Raw genomic sequence first — 16,153 nt, forward strand, 5'->3', positions numbered from 1 at the left:
CACCTGTACTCCCAGCTACTCAGGAGGCTGAGGCAGGAGAATCGCTTGAACCTGGGAGGCGGAATTTGCAGTCAGCCAAGATCACGCCATTGCATTCCAGCCTGGGCAACAAGAATGAAACTCCGTCTCAAAAAAAAAAAAATTCCATTGAGGAAGTTCCCAAAAGTCACAGGAGTCCAGAGCCTGAGGGACACTTGAGAGACCCCAAGACCATCCCCAATCCCAGCAAGACCGTGCGGTGGTGGACTTGGGGGCTCCTCTGCTCCGCTCAGCCCACCACCGCTGTGATGCCTTCTGGGCTCTGGACAATCCCTGGCTTCCTCCTGCAGGCCCCACCCCACGGTGAGCCCCAGACCTCCCTGTGCCGCCACATCTGGGTTGTTTTCTGTCTATGGGAAGCTGCCGACCCAAGGACAGCAGAGGGTGGCGGACTCGGACGGGGGCCCGGCTCGCGGCTGCTCCACGCGGTTTTATGTGCACTGACCACGTGCCCTGGCCGAAGTCGGACCCCGTGTGCACTGACCGCATGCCCTGGCCGAGGTCAGACCCCATGTGCACTGACCGCGTGCCCTGGCTGAGGTTGGACCCCGTGTGCACTGACCGCGTGCCCTGGCTAAGGTCGGACCCCACAGCCCCGTGGCCTCCCCGGAAGACCTTACTTGAGGGAGGGGGCAGTCTGGTTGGAGCTCTTGAGCGGGGGTGCCCTCTCCGAGGGGGTGTAGCGGTTGTGCACCATGGTGGTGACGCAGTTGCCCATGGCTCCCTTGTTGCTCCTGCCAGGCCGGAAGAGAGACAGGAATGGTCAGGCCTCCAGAGGGGACGCCTGAGATCTCAGAGCCACACTCGCAACACGGGCTGGGCGGGGACAGAGGCCTTCAGTGCTTGCCACGTTCTGGCAGCAGCGTCGTCCGGTGTCCCCAGGCCCCTTCCACAGCCTGCGCCCTGATGATGGGGTCCTTCCCAGGATAGGAAAGCTCAACCTAGGGGCTCCCGCGGGGCAGGGGATAGAATCAAGGCGTGAACGCCGGATGTGCCCAAGACAGGGGGAGCCGCTCAGGCCAGCAGCGCACAATCAGCTTCCAGAGCAGACTCACAGAAGCGAAGCCCCATCCCACACAATGGATGGAAGCCACGCTCTCTGCCTCTGCCCCTCCACAGACCCACAGGAACAAGCGGGGACAGGATCGATACCGAAGCTGACAGGAGGGACGGGGAGACTGCAGGAAACGGGCATCTGCAGACCCGGAGGATTAGAAACAGAAGGGCCAGCAGAGAGCAACTGGGACGCAAGGGAGGGTCTAGGCATTGTGGGGAGGGAGGGCGAGCAGCTGGCAGGTCCCATACCCCCAGGGAGGCACGCGGTTCTCCCACAGGCATGGACAGGCTCTGAGGCAAAGGGGACAATCTGGCTGCTTGGCAAAGCCCCTTCCTCACTTGAGCTGCTAGCATCCACCCTGCCCTCCCCAACTGGCCCTGTGGGTAGGACAGAAGTGGGTGATTCACCCAGGACAGACGCCGCCACCCCTCCCCAGCAGTGCAACGGGGCGGCCAGGACTCGAACCCTGGGGCGGGCTGGGGGTTTGTCTCTGGAGAGACTCAGCCTGCGAGAAGAGTCCCACAGACACTAGTAGGTGGGGATACCCGACAATGCCCTGCTCTCTGCACAAGTGCCCCAGAGAGGTGAAGCCACCAGGCGACCGGCTTCCAGCTAACTCCCAGGACCTCCCTTTTAACAAGAACCACCAAGACATCTGGACAAAGACCAACACGTCAGAGGCCCAAAACCAAACCAACAGAACGTGATGGGAATGAGGGCAAGCAGAGAGCAGAGCACTGCACGAAACCTGTGCTTGGCACCAGCCTGTACCCGGCACCAGCCCGCACCTGCACCGGCTCGCACTGGGCACCAGCCCACGCCCGGCACCAGCCTGGCCTGCACCTGGCACCAGCCTGCACTCACAAATGTTCAACAGCTGGTTCTCAGAGCGGGGCTCATTTGCCAACTTGGGTGGTGTGAATATTCCTACCAGGACTGAGTCTGAGCTGCTCCGGAATGAGCAGCATGTCATGTATTCATAAATGTTTTCAAGAAGACTAGATGGCCGGGGTGGTGGCTCACGCCTGTAATCCCAGCACTTTGGGAGGCCGAGGGGGGCAGATCATGAGGTCAGGAGTTCAAGACCATCCTGGCCAACATTGTAAAACCCCTTCTCCACTAAAAATACAAAAATTAGTGGGCGTGGTGGCGCACGCCTGTAGTCCCAGCTACCCAGGAGGTTGAGGTAGGAGAATTGCTGGAACCCAGGAAGCGGAGGTTGCAGTGAGCCGAGATCACATGCCACTGCACTCCAGCTTGGGCGACAGAGCGAGACTTCGTCTCAAAAACAAAAAACAAACAAAAACACCAGAAGAAATAGCTTGAAAAGACACTGCTCCTGGGGAGCAGGAGCCACGAGTGGGAGGGGCAGCAGGGGGAGTGGAGGGGCAGCGGGGGGAGTGGAGGGGCAGTGGGGGGGCGTGGGAGGGGCAGTGCGTGGGGTAGGAGGGGCAGCGGGGGTGGGTAGGAGGGGCAGCGGGGGTGGGTAGGAGGGGCGGCGGGGGTGGGTGGGAGGGGCGGCGGGGGTGGGGGGGCAGCGGGTGGGGTAGGAGGGGCAGCGGGGGTGGGTGGGAGGGGCAGCGGGGGTGGGTGGGAGGGGCATGGGTGGGAGGGGCAGTGGGGGTGGGTGGGAGGGGCAGGGGTGGGGTAGGAGGGGCAGTAGGGGTGGGTGGGAGGGGCAGTGGGGGTGGGTGGGAGGGGCATGGGTGGGAGGGGCAGTGGGTGGGGTGGGAGGGGCAGTGGGTGGGGTGGGGGGGCAGCGGGGGTGGGGTGGGAGGGGCAGTGGGTGGGGTAGGACAGGCGGTGGGGGTAGGGGCAGGAGTGGCGGGGGGTGGGTAGGAGAGGCAGCAGTGTTGGGGAAGGAGGGGCACCACATTTGAAGCCTATGGTGCTGTTTGACATTTTCACTGTGTATGCACATGTAACTCTGATAATACTAAGGTAAATTTTCGGGCCAGGTGTGGGGGCTCACACCTGTAATCCCAGGGCTTTGGGGGAGGCCGAGGAGGGAGGATTGCTTGAGCCCAGGAGTTTGAGACCAGCCTGGGCAACACAGTGAGACTTCATCTCTACAACAAATTTTAAAATTAGCTAGGAGTGGTGGTGTGCACCTGTGGTCCCAGCTACTCCAAAGGCTTGAGCCCAGGAGGTAGAGGCTGCAGTGAGCTATGATCGTGGACGCCAGTCAGGGTGACAGATGAGAACCTGTCTCTAACTTAAATTAAAAAGCAAGAATTGGGCTGGGTGCGACGCCTGTAATCCCAGCACTTTGGGAGGCCAAGGCGGGTGGATCATGAGGTCAGGAGATCAAGACCATCCCAGGGAACATGGTGAAACCCTGTCTCTACTAAAAAAAATACAAAAATTAGTTGGGCGTGGTGGCACGTGCCTATAATCTCAGCTACTGGGAGGCTGAGGCTGGAGAATCGCTTGAACCAGGGAGTCAGACGTTGCAGTGAGCCAAGATTGCGCCACTGCACTCCAGCCCGGTGACAGAGCAAGACTTCGTCTCAAAAAAAAAAAGAAAAAAAAAAAAGGCAAGAATTCTTCCTGTGCCAACCCTGGTGAATAACCGCACTGTCTCTCCCCTGAGACTATTCCTTTGGCAAAGACTCTAAATGCCAGAGGAAAAATGTGTCCCCAATCCCTTCCACTCATGGGTCCTCTGAGGCCTAGCCCAAGGAGCCCACACTCTCCTTCAAGGCTCAGAGGCAGCTGCCTGGAGTCCATTTATTTTGGGGCTTCCCTAGGCCCCCTACAAACCTCCTCGGCCAAGGTCCCTCCCCAGACCCCACCCTCTCAGCCCCATGTGAGCCTCCCCATGGCCTGAAACGCTGTAAGAGCAAAGCCTGGGCCGAGAGCCCCTTATATGCAAGATGCCACCTGGCAGCCTCCTGCCTGTGCCCTTGGGAATGAAAGCCATTCTTTCACTCACTCACTCATTCATTCATTCATTCCAAAGCACCCTGAACCAGCCATAAACAAGACAAAGACACACAGTCTCTACTCGAGGAGCCTCCCATCGGTGCACGTCGTGGGCACCTGCACAGGTCGTACCTGTTGTTAGCAGTGAAGTTGGGGGCCAGGGCCACGGTGCATTCTTTCCTCCGCGGGCCCGCCGGTGAGTCAAGGGCACTGGAACTCCGGGCATTGGGTGGCAAGGTGAAGCTCCGGGGCTGGTCATCCTGTCAGACAGCTCAGCCCGTGACACCACCCGCACACACCCAGCCACCCCGTCCCTTCCTTGCCTCTCCCACAAACGGGAGGAGCCCCTGACTTCCCACACAGGCAGGTGGATATCCCAGGGTCTGCCATGTGAGATGTAAGCTCGACACCCTCCCTGCAGTGCCCTTTTGCAAAGGCAGTGAGAACAAATTAGGAACCAGGCCATAATCCCATCGCAGAGACCAGGACGCGCGGCCGCACGCACCACCTTACCAGGACGTTCCAGGTGGCTCCCTTCTCGCTGGGCGCTGTGCTCAGGCTGGCCGGCCTCTTTTTCCCACTGGGACTACCCTCGAAGAGTGTCAGGAAGTCCGTGGGCTCTGCTGGTCTGCGTCAGAGAGAAGGCAGCACACAAGGAAAGTCACCAGCCAGGAAGCCAATGCTAGGCACACAGACCAGGCAGGTCCCGCGAGGACAGAGGGGCTGAGGGACTAGCAGCAACTCTGTTTCCAGGCCCAAAGCCCCGATCTGAACACCGTGCCTGGCCAGGGTTCCTCAGTGGAGCTGGGTGTTTCTGTCAGAAGCCCCTGGGAGCTTCATCAGTCACACTGATCACAGCTTCTGGAGACAAAGGACTTACTTGTTTTTTCTTTTTTCTTTTTTTTTTTTTTTAAATGTTAGTAGAGACAGGGTTTTGTCTATGTTGCGCAGGCTGGTCTCGAACTCCTGGGCTCAAGAGATCCTCTCACATGGGCCACCCAGAGTGCTGGGATTGCAGGTGTGAGCCTGTGCACCCAGCTGCCCACCGAGGGCCTTAAATACCGTGGCTGCCTCTGCTGCCACCCTCTTCCCTGTGAACAAGGAGCCACCCACGCTGCTGCTCAGAGCAGAAGGGGAAGCACAGCTGCAAGGCATGGGCTGGTGGCCCATCCCCACTGCCACCCTGCCCCGGGGAGGCCACAGCTGCACCAAACACAACTCATCAGTTGGGATCAAAACCGTGGCCTGGCTGAGGGTGGTGACACAACACACACCACACCACACACCACACACATACATTACATACACCACATAACACGCCACACACCACATACCATACACACAACACCACACACCATACACACAACACACCACACACACATACACACCACACACACACCACACACACCACACATACACTACATACACCACGTAACATGCCGTACACCACACACCACACACACAACACACCACACACCATACACACATACACACACCACACACATACACACCACACACCACACACATACATTACATACACCACATAACATGCCACACACCACACACCATACACACAACACACCACACACACATACACACCACACACACACCACACACACCACACATACACTACATACACCACGTAACATGCCGTACACCACACACCACACACACCACACACCACACACACATACACACACCACACACATACACACATACACCATACACACACCACACACATACACACCACACACATACACACCACACACACCATACACACCACACACACCACACACACCACACACACCACACATACACTACATACACCACGTAACATGCCGTACACCACACACCACACACACAACACACCACACACCATACACACATACAAACACCACACACATACACACCACACACACCATACACACCACACACACACCATACACACCACACACACCACACACACCACACACATACACTACATACACCACGTAACATGCCGTACACCACACACACAACACACCACACACCATACACACATACACACCACACACCACACACATACATTACATACACCACATAACACGCCACACACCACACACCATACACACAACACCACACACCATACACACACACCACACACCACACACATACATTACATACACCACATAACACGCCACACACCACACACCATACACACAACACCACACACCATACACACAACACACCACACACACCATACACACCACACACACCACACACACCACACACATACACTACATACACCACGTAACACGCCGCATACCACACACCACACACACAACACACCACACACCATACACACATACACACACCACACACATACACACCACACACACCATACACACCACACACACACCATACACACCACACACACCACATAACACATGTAACACACCACATACACCACACACACCACACACATACACTACATACACCATGTAACACGCACATCACACACACATACACACACCACACACATACACACACACCACACACTACATAACACACACCACACACCATACACACCACACACACACCATACACACCACACACACATACACCATACACACCACACACACCATACACACCACACACTCATACACACACCACATACCACACACCATACACACCACACACGACATAACACACACCACACACCATACACACCACACACCATACACACCACACACACCACACACACAACACACAACACACCACACACACACACCCCATACACACCACACACACCACATACCATACACACCACACACACACCATATAACACACCACACACCATACACACCACACACACACCATATAACACACCACACACCATACACACCACACACACACCATATAACACACCACACACCATACACACCACACACACACCATATAACACACCACACACCATACACACCGCACACACACCATATAACACACCACACACCATACACACACCATACACACCACACACACCACACACCACACACACAACATACACACCACACACACATACACACACCATACACACCACACACACCACATACCACACACCATACACACCACACACACATAACACACATACCACACACACATACCACACACACCACACACTATACCACATGACACACCACACACCACACACATGTCCACTACACACCATACACACCACACACCACACACACCACACACACACCACACACCACATACACACACTACACATACACCACACACTACATACCATACACACCAAATACACACACACATCACATACCACACACACCACACACTACACACAGACCACACACATACCACATACCACATACACCATACCACACACACACCACACACACACCACACACCACATATACACACTACACACACACCACACACCAACTATACACACCACACACACACCACACACCACATACTATACACAACACATACACACCACACAGACACACCACACACAGACCACACACATACCACATACTACATACACCACACACATGCACCACACATGCACCGCAAACCATATACACCACACACATACCACACACACAGACACCACACATACCACATAACACACACACCACACACACCACATCCCATACACACCACACACCACACACACACCACACACAGACCACACACATGCCCCATACCACCACATACACCACACCACACACAAACCACACACCACAAACCACACATGCCACACACACCATGGACACCACACATACCACACACACCACCACATAACACACAAACCACACACACCCACCCCCACACACACACCATACACCACACACACCACACACCCCATACATAAACACACACCACACCCCATACATACACACACACCACACATGCACCACTCACAAACCACATACCCCACACCCACACACCACACTCACACCACACACCCACACACCCACACACCACACAACCCCCAACACACACCACACTCACAGCACACACCCACACACCACACACACACACCCACACACACACCAGCTGTCCTTGGCAGTCCCTTGCTTGGTGGGACTCCATGAAGCCAGTTCCTGAGTTGAGAGTGGCTCCTGGAGGCTGTGCTGGACGCAGCGTGGTGGCCGCTGTTCTTGGTCTTCCCAGGAAGGGGCCACCCAGGGCCGCTGGTGGCCCAGAACTCAGCCTTCATTAGATCCACGGCCCACGGGAGCACCCTGCTTGCTTGGGGACAATGCCTGGTGGGAGGTGGTGCCAGGGCCTCGCCTACCACTCTGGGCTACAGGATGTCCCCCCTGGAGGCTGCTGGCCACCACCGGCTCCACTCCCCACAACACCCCCACTGGGGCCATTGAGGCAGCTCCTCCCCAACCTGCTGCTTTGGAGGCCACGAGAGACAGCGGCAGAGTTTAAGTGGGCAAAGGTGGGAACAGGGGCTCAAAGTGTGGGGGGTTCAGAAGGGTCACAGTGCTGCCCTCTCTCGCAAATGACAGCTTTTGACATTCAGAGGGCAGGTGGGAAGGGTTTCAGCGGAGCCCTCAGGCAGGGTCTCAGAAGCCGCAGGGACAGCCAGGAGGAAGGGAGGGATGCGTGCAGGAAAGTGTCTGCCTCGGGCCTCCCACCCCATGCGAGAGGAGGCCTGGGACACAAAGCTGGCCCGTGAGGTCACTCCAGGCCTCGCTAGCCAGCAAGGGCCCGGGACCCAGGAGGCTGGAGGAAGGGCAGAGCAGAGGCAAGGAGGAGAAGGCTGGGGGGCACCTAAGGTCCCCAGAGGGGGCCAGGGTTATCCAAGGGCTTTGGGGGTTACCTGGGGGAGCCGCTCCGAGGCTGGCTGACCTGTGTGGTGCTGTTGGATCTTCTAAGGTTGTTGATGGCCCGGGAGCCCCCAGGCCCTGTGGCCTCCTGCGAAAAGGGAGAAAACAGTTAATTAAGCAGCAAATGCTCACTCACCAGTTCGCTCAGCCTCCGCCTGCTTTGGAGAAACGCAGTCAGAGAACAGAGGGGTGGCCCTAGGGGTATAGGTGGCCCAGGTGGCCCCAAAGGCAGTGGGTGGTCAGAGGGGCAGGAGTGCTAGACAGCAGGGCAGCGGGAGGGGGGCTGAGGCCTGACCTCTAAGAGCCTCCCCGGCCCCGCATCAAGCAGGAGCCCTTCACCCCTGGCAAAGGGAGGGCGGGAAGGGAGCTGCTCACTGTCACCGCTGTCACCCACCAGCTCCCAGGAACCGCGAGCTCCCACCTTCCGTGGATGAGAAGAGAACCCCTAGGGACCCTTCAGCCCACGGTCTCCTCCGTCAGCAGGGAGGGCACCCGGAGCGACTCTGTGGGGTCACGATGAGGACTAAGGAGACGCAACCGCAACCAAGCGCTATAGGACCCGGGAGTGAGTGCAGCCAACGGCTCGATGGTTCCAGGTCCGTGGAAAGGGGCGGAGGGGCACAGGGGACGAAGGGAAGGCTGCGCAGCAGACGCTAAGCGAGGATCAGAGCACTCGGAGAAGCAGCACTTGGGGAAGCGGCGCTCGAGGAAGTGGCACTCGGGGGTACCTTACGCTACGCTCCCTGACTTTCCCGTAGGCTTAAAAACCCTCCAAATCGGCTGGATGTGGTAGCTCACGCCTGTAATCCCAGCACTTTGGGAGGCCGGGGTGGGTGGATTACGAGGTCAAGAGATGGAGACTGTCAGGTGCAGTGGTTCACGCCTGTAATCCCAGCACTTTGGGAGGCTGAGGCAGGTGGATCACGAGGTCAGGGGTTCGAGACCATCCTGGCTAACACAGTGAAACTCCATCTCTACTAAAAATACAAAAATTAGCTGGGCGTGGTGGCGGGCGCCTGTAGTCCCAGCTACTCAGCAGGCTGAGGCAGGGGAATTGCTTAAACCTGAGAGGCAGAGGTTGCAGTGAGCTGAGATCGCACCACGACACTTCAGCCTGGAGACAGAGCGAGACTCTGTCAGAAAACAAAACAAAACGAAAAATACAAAAACCCTCCAAATCACACATTTCGGGGGAAAGGGCTCACAGTCCAGTGGGAAACGGCCTGGGGAACACCACCAGATGCCACTGGATGCCACAGCCACCAGTGACATCGATCCTGGCCAGGTGCCCATGCCACCACAGGGTGGGACCTCGGGGCTCCAGTTTCCCAGGAAAAGAGACCTATGAACTTTCAGATTTATTTTTAAATCTGAATCCTTAAGCTGAAAACAACCCAACCAAAAAAAGACCAAAAAAAAAAAAAGCTCCAGGGAAGCAGCCACACACGGATCCCACCACAGAAGCAGCCACACACGGATCCCACCACGCAAGCAGCCACACACGGATCCCACCACGCAAGCAGCCACACACGGATCCCACCACGCAAGCAGCCACACACGGATCCCACCAGGGAAGCAGCCACACACGGATCCCACCACGGAAGCAGCCACACACGGATCCCACCACGGAAGCAGCCACACACGGATCCCACCACGGAAGCAGCCACACACGGATCCCACCAGGGAAGCAGCCACACACGGATCCCACCAGGGAAGCAGCCACACACGGATCCCACCACGGAAGCAGCCACACACGGATCCCACCACGGAAGCAGCCACACACGGATCCCACCACGGAAGCAGCCACACACGGATCCCACCAGGGAAGCAGCCACACACGGATCCCACCACGAAAGCAGCCACACACAGATCCCACCAGGACACCCAATCATTTGTTACGGGCATTTCCTGGTCAGGAAACCGTGGTCTAAAATAGCTGAACAGCAAGGGCAGGCAGGGAGCCCAGCTCGGCGGCAGCAGAGCCCGTTAAAGGAAGCCAGGCAGAGGCCGCTGTGAGGTCTCGGGGTGGAAATCCCACGAGCACGTGGGCGCCACCACTCTTTCAAGGCTTGGTCACACCTTCCAGACCAGTCTACAGACTGACTATCGGGGAGCAAGCTAACGCCCAACAAAAGACGCAGCCCGCCGCCTTGTTCTCCACACCGGGGCTGCAGAGGCCCCGTGCAATTCCTCATTCAATCCCTCCTGGGCTGTGCTCCCGGAGTCCAAAGCTGGGCGCTGGAAAGGTGTTCGGGAGGTCAGAAGGCAGGGTGCGGGGAGCACAATAGCAGGAGAGGAAGGGCCCCATGGAGGCTTCCATCCTTCTGGGAAAAACAAGATGCCTTCTGGGAAGCCTGAGCAGCGCCCATCGGACAGCAGGTGCCCAAAAAAGGGACCCTGAAAAGGGGACAGTGAAGAGAGGACTGACCAGGTGCTGAGCACAGGCTTGGTGAGCTGGAGGCTGCTGGAGGGGCTGAGAGAGGCAGAAGGGGCAGCAGGCAGAAGCCACCCACGAGACAGGGCCTGCAAGCCCTCCACCCCTGGGAGACGGACTCCAAGCCCCGGGAATGCTCCATCTGAAGAAAGTGTCTTTGTTTACCAGGGGCCTTGGGCCAGCCTGAGGGTCTAAATATGTGATTTGTGGCCAGGCGTGGTGGCTCACGCCTACAATCCCAACACTTTAGGAGGCCAAGGCGGGTGAATGACTTGATCCCAGTAGTTCAAGCCCAGCCTGGGCAATATGGTGAAATCCCATCTCTACAAAAAATTAAAAAATTAGCCAGACATGGTGGCGTGTACCTGTAGTCCCAGCTACTCAGGAAGCTGAGGTGGGAGGATCACTTGAACCCAGGAGTTAAAGGCTGGAGTGAGCTATGATAGTGTCACTGCACTCCAACCTGGGCAACACAGTGACACCCTGTCTCTGAAAGAAAAAAAAGAAAAAAAAAAAAAAAACTGGGTGCGGTGGCTCATGCCTGTAATCCCAGCACTTTGGGAGGCCGAGGTGGGTGGATCACGAGGTTAGGAGATTGAGACCATCCTGGCTAATATGGTGAAACCCCGTCTCTACTAAAAATACAAAAATTAGCCGGGCGCGGTGGCAGGTGCCTGCAGTCCCAGCTACTCAGGAGGCTGAGGCAGGAAAATGGTGTGAACCCGGGAGGCGGAGCTTGCAGTGAGCCAAGATCGCACCACTGCACTCCAGCCTGGGCGACAGAGCGAGACTCCGTCTCAAAAAAAAAAAAAAAAGAAAGAAAAGAAAGAAAAGAAAGAAAAGAAAGAAAGAAAGAAAGAAAGAAAGAAAGAAAGAAAGAAAGATAGATTAGCAAAGAACATGGACAAGTCATAGAAAAGGAAATATGGAAATATACATGGCTCTTAAGTCAAGCCTGCAATCCCAGCACTTTGGGAGGCCGAGGCGGGTGGATCACGAGGTCAGGAGATCGAGACCATCCTGGCTAACACGGTGAAACCCCGTCTCTACTAAAAATACAAAAAACTAGCCAGGCGAGGTGGTGGGCGCCTGTAGTGCCAGCTACTTGGGAGGCTGAGGCAGGAGAATGGCGTAAACCCGGGAGTCTGAGCTTGCAGTGAGCTGAGATCCGGCCACTGCACTCCAGCCTGGGTGACAGAGTGAGACTCCGTCTCAAAAAAAAAAAAAAAAATGAAAAGATGTGTCTGGGTGCAGTGGCTCATGCCTGTAATCCTAGCACTTTGAGAGGCCAAGGTGGGCAGATAATCTGAGGTTGGGAGTTCGAGACCAGCCTGGCCACCATGGTGAAACCTCGTCTCTACTAAAAAAAAAAAAAAAAAATACAAAAGTTAGCCGGGCATGGTGGCACACACCTGTAATCCCAGCTACTCAGGAGGCTGAGGCAGGAGAATCGCTTGAACTGGGAGGCGGAGGTTGCAGTAAGCCAAGGTTGCGCTACTGCACTCCAGTCTGGACAACAGAGCAAGACTCCATCTCAAAAAAAAAAGAAAAAGAAAATAAAAGATGTTCAGCCTCACTCACAGGAGATGGTAAGTTAGAAATACAATCAGAGGTGGAGGGCGAGGTGCTGTCCGAGTAGCCCTGGGCAGGAGTGGGGCCCGTCAGCCTAGAGGCAGAGGAGCTGTCCCGAGTAGCCCTGGGCAGGAGTGGAGCCCGTGCAGAGGGGCTGTCCCAGAGCATGGCACAGCACTGGTGGTGTTCTTCCCATGGGGTTTGGGTTATTCACTGTGACAGCACCTTACACACCTTACACACACACGGGAGCTAAACCAGGGACAGCAGACGATGGGGCCGCATCCTCACTGCTGGAGGGGAGGTTACAATCAGCAAGTGCGGGGGGGCAAGAGGCTCCACTAGAGGTAGAGACATCAGTATGACCCAGGACACCAATGGTTACTATGTATAGACAGTGTGTAGATTACACACCCGCTGACATACACTACACGCTTCCTTGCTCTGTTGGCTGAGAAGACCAGAAACAGCCCAGTAGTGACGAGCACACCCGGCTCCCAGACCTTGGCCTTCTAAGACCACTCTCCAAGAAAAAGAACCGGGGCTTCTTGCAGAAATGGCTGATTCTAGGACTGGACAAGGAAAGAGACAAGATGAGGCTGGAGCAGTTTATAGGGCCAGAAATAAGGACGTGCTCACAAGACAAAGTGATGGGCAATGACACAGGGATGCAAGAGCCACCTGAAGTTCCCAGTGGCCAAAGCTGCGACAATGAGAGCAACAAAATAAGCCAACTAGTATTGAATAATAACTCGAAGTGTAAATAAATATCCATGAGTCCACTATAATAAATGATTGAAAAAATTAATAAGTGGGGCCAGGTGCGGTGGCTCACAACTGTAATCCCAGCACTTTGGGAGGCTGAGGCAGGCAGATCACTTGAGGTCAGGAGTTTGAGACCAGCCTGGACAACATGGTGAAACCCCCATCTCTACTAAAATACAAAAATTAGCCAGGTGTGGTGGCGTGCACCTGTAGTCCCAGGTACTCAGGAGGCTGAGACAGGAAAATCGCTTGAACCCAGGAGGCAGAGTTTGCAGTGAGCCGAGATTATGCCACTGCACTCCAGCCTGGGCAACAGAGTGAGATGTTGTCTCAAATAAAAAAAAAAAAAAATTACAAATGAGGGTGAACAGACAAATCTCCTGTGTAGAAGAATTCCAAATAACTTGTATAGATGCTCGTCTCTAAAGGAGGGCGAGCGAAACTCCCCACCCCTTCCGTGTGGGCTCAGCAAAGCGACTTCCTGCCAGAGAACACAGGGGACGGGCCACTTCACAGGGAAGCCTGACCCTCCACCTCGGCCAGGGGACCAAGGCCAGCAGCACCACCAGTGAGAGGTCACAGGGACAATGTGGACCGCAGACAGGATGGGGTGAGAAGAGCACTTTACCTCTGTGGTCTTCCTCCTAAAACCACCCCACGGTCTGATCACGAGAAAAGTATCAGGCAAGTCCAACAGGGGCCATTCTGTAAAATCCCTGACCAGCTCTCCCCAAAACTCGAAGGTCATTAAAAACAAGGAGAGTCTGAGAAACTCACAGCCCAAACGAGCCTGAGACCCACAGCCTAAAAATCATGTGGGATCGGGGTTGTGCTGAGCCGCGCTCGGGGAACGGTGTGGACCGTCTGCTGGGACTCCGGCCCTCCGTCCGCTCAGCCCCGTGGCCCCGCGCACCTACTGCCATGGATTCGCGGCCTCGTCTCGGGGCCACCTGTTTGCTGGGCTTCAGTTTCCTGCTCCTCGTCATCTCCTCTGATGGACATAATGGGCTTGGAAAGGGTTTTGGAGATCATATTCATTGGAGGACACTGGAAGATGGGAAGAAAGAAGCAGCTGCCAGTGGACTGCCCCTGATGGTGATTATTCATAAATCCTGGTGTGGAGCTTGCAAAGCTCTAAAGCCCAAATTTGCAGAATCTACAGAAATTTCAGAACTCTCCCATAATTTTGTTATGGTAAATCTTGAGGATGAAGAGGAACCCAAAGATGAAGATTTCAGCCCAGACGGGGGTTATATTCCACGAATCCTTTTTCTGGATCCCAGTGGCAAGGTGCATCCTGAAATCATCAATGAGAATGGAAACCCCAGCTACAAGTATTTCTACATCAGTGCCGAGCAAGTTGTTCAGGGGATGAAGGAAGCTCAGGAAAGGCTGACGGGTGATGCCTTCAGAAGGAAACATCTTGAAGATAAATTGTAACATGAATGTGCCCCTTCTTTCATCAGAGTTAGTGTTCTGGAAGGAATGCAGCAGGGGAGGGAATATTGAGGAATCATCTAGAACAATTAAGCCGACCAGGAAACCTCATTCCTGCCTACACTGGAAGGAGTGCTCTCACTGTGGAAGAGTTCTGCTAACACAAGCTGGTCTGCATGTTTGTGGATCCAGCAGAGAGCGGCAGACTTTCTTCTCTTTTTCCCTCTCACCTAAATGTCAATTTGTCATTGAATGTAAAAAATGAAACCTTCTGACACAAAACTTGAGCCACTTGGAGGTTTACTCCTCGCACTTAAGTATTTGAGTCTTTTCCCATTTCCTCCCACTTTACTCACCTTAGTGGTAAAAGAAGACTAGTAGCATCTTTTCTACAATGTTAAAATTGCAGAAATAGCTTATCATTAAACAACAACAACAACAACAACAACAAATTCTAAGTGTAAATCACTAATTCTACCCCCTATCAAGGGGGTAGCCTGCTTTTTCCCTTTTTCCTTCTGGGAATAATTGTGGGCTGCTTCGCAAATTTCTTTTTTTTGTTTTGTTTTGTTTTGTTTTGTTTTTTGAGACGGAGTCTCGCTCTGTCGCCCAGGCTGGAGTGCAGTGGCGCGATCTCGGCTCACTGCAAGCTCCGCCTCCTGGGTTTACGCCATTCTCTTGCCTCAGCCTCCTGAGTAGCTGGGACTACAGGCGCCCGCCACCGCGCCCGGCTAATTTTTTGTATTTTTAGTAGAGACAGGGTTTCACTGTGGTCTCGATCTCCTGACCTTGTGATCCGCCTGCCTCGGCCTCCCAAAGTGCTGGGATTACAGGCGTGAGCCACCGCGCCCGGCCTGCTTCGCAAATTTCTACAACCCCTTTCCTTTTCTCACGCTTGGGTTTCTCTGTTTGCACATATGCGTGTGCAGGACTGGCTGTGTGCTTGGACTCTGCTCCAGGTGGAAGCATGTTTTCCCTTGTTACTGTTGGAGAAACTCAAACCTTCAAGCCCTACGTGTAGCCATTTTGTCAAGTCATCAACTGTATTTTTGTACTGGCATTAACAAAAAAAGAGAT

The 16,153-nt window shown here is 54.9% G+C and overlaps 2 protein-coding genes across 9 annotated transcripts in view; one reads left to right on the forward strand and one right to left on the reverse strand.

Moving 5' to 3' along the window:
• CEP131 (centrosomal protein 131) overlaps positions 1-16,153 on the reverse strand; it is a 38,255-nt gene that overhangs the window by 13,037 nt on the left and 9,065 nt on the right. For 6 of the 8 annotated variants that reach the window (XM_074020864.1, XM_045376529.3, XM_074020863.1 and 3 more), the window contains exons 3-6: positions 8,862-8,956; positions 4,535-4,649; positions 4,154-4,281; positions 660-773 (exon numbers count right to left, since the gene is read on the reverse strand). In XM_074020864.1, coding sequence (XP_073876965.1) covers positions 660-773; positions 4,154-4,281; positions 4,535-4,649; positions 8,862-8,956 — 452 coding nt within the window. Of the gene's footprint in view, positions 1-659; positions 774-4,153; positions 4,282-4,534; positions 4,650-8,861; positions 8,957-16,153 lie in introns of those variants that run through there. The other 2 variants (XM_074020867.1, XM_074020865.1) reach the window with 1 other exon arrangement.
• Positions 14,463-15,683, forward strand: TXNDC12 (thioredoxin domain containing 12). The gene has a single exon (XM_045376532.3). The coding sequence runs from the start codon at positions 14,561-14,563 to the stop codon at positions 15,077-15,079; it is 519 nt and encodes a 172-aa protein (XP_045232467.2). The 5' UTR covers positions 14,463-14,560; the 3' UTR covers positions 15,080-15,683.

This window comes from Macaca fascicularis, chromosome 16 (genome assembly GCF_037993035.2).
Source record: "Macaca fascicularis isolate 582-1 chromosome 16, T2T-MFA8v1.1".
Taxonomy (NCBI): domain Eukaryota; kingdom Metazoa; phylum Chordata; class Mammalia; order Primates; family Cercopithecidae; genus Macaca; species Macaca fascicularis.

What these genes read in the sequence shown, in the direction of transcription:
- TXNDC12 (XM_045376532.3), top strand. Translation starts at nt 14,561, where the DNA reads ATGGATTCGCGGCCTCGTCTCGGGGCCACCTGTTTGCTGGGCTTCAGT.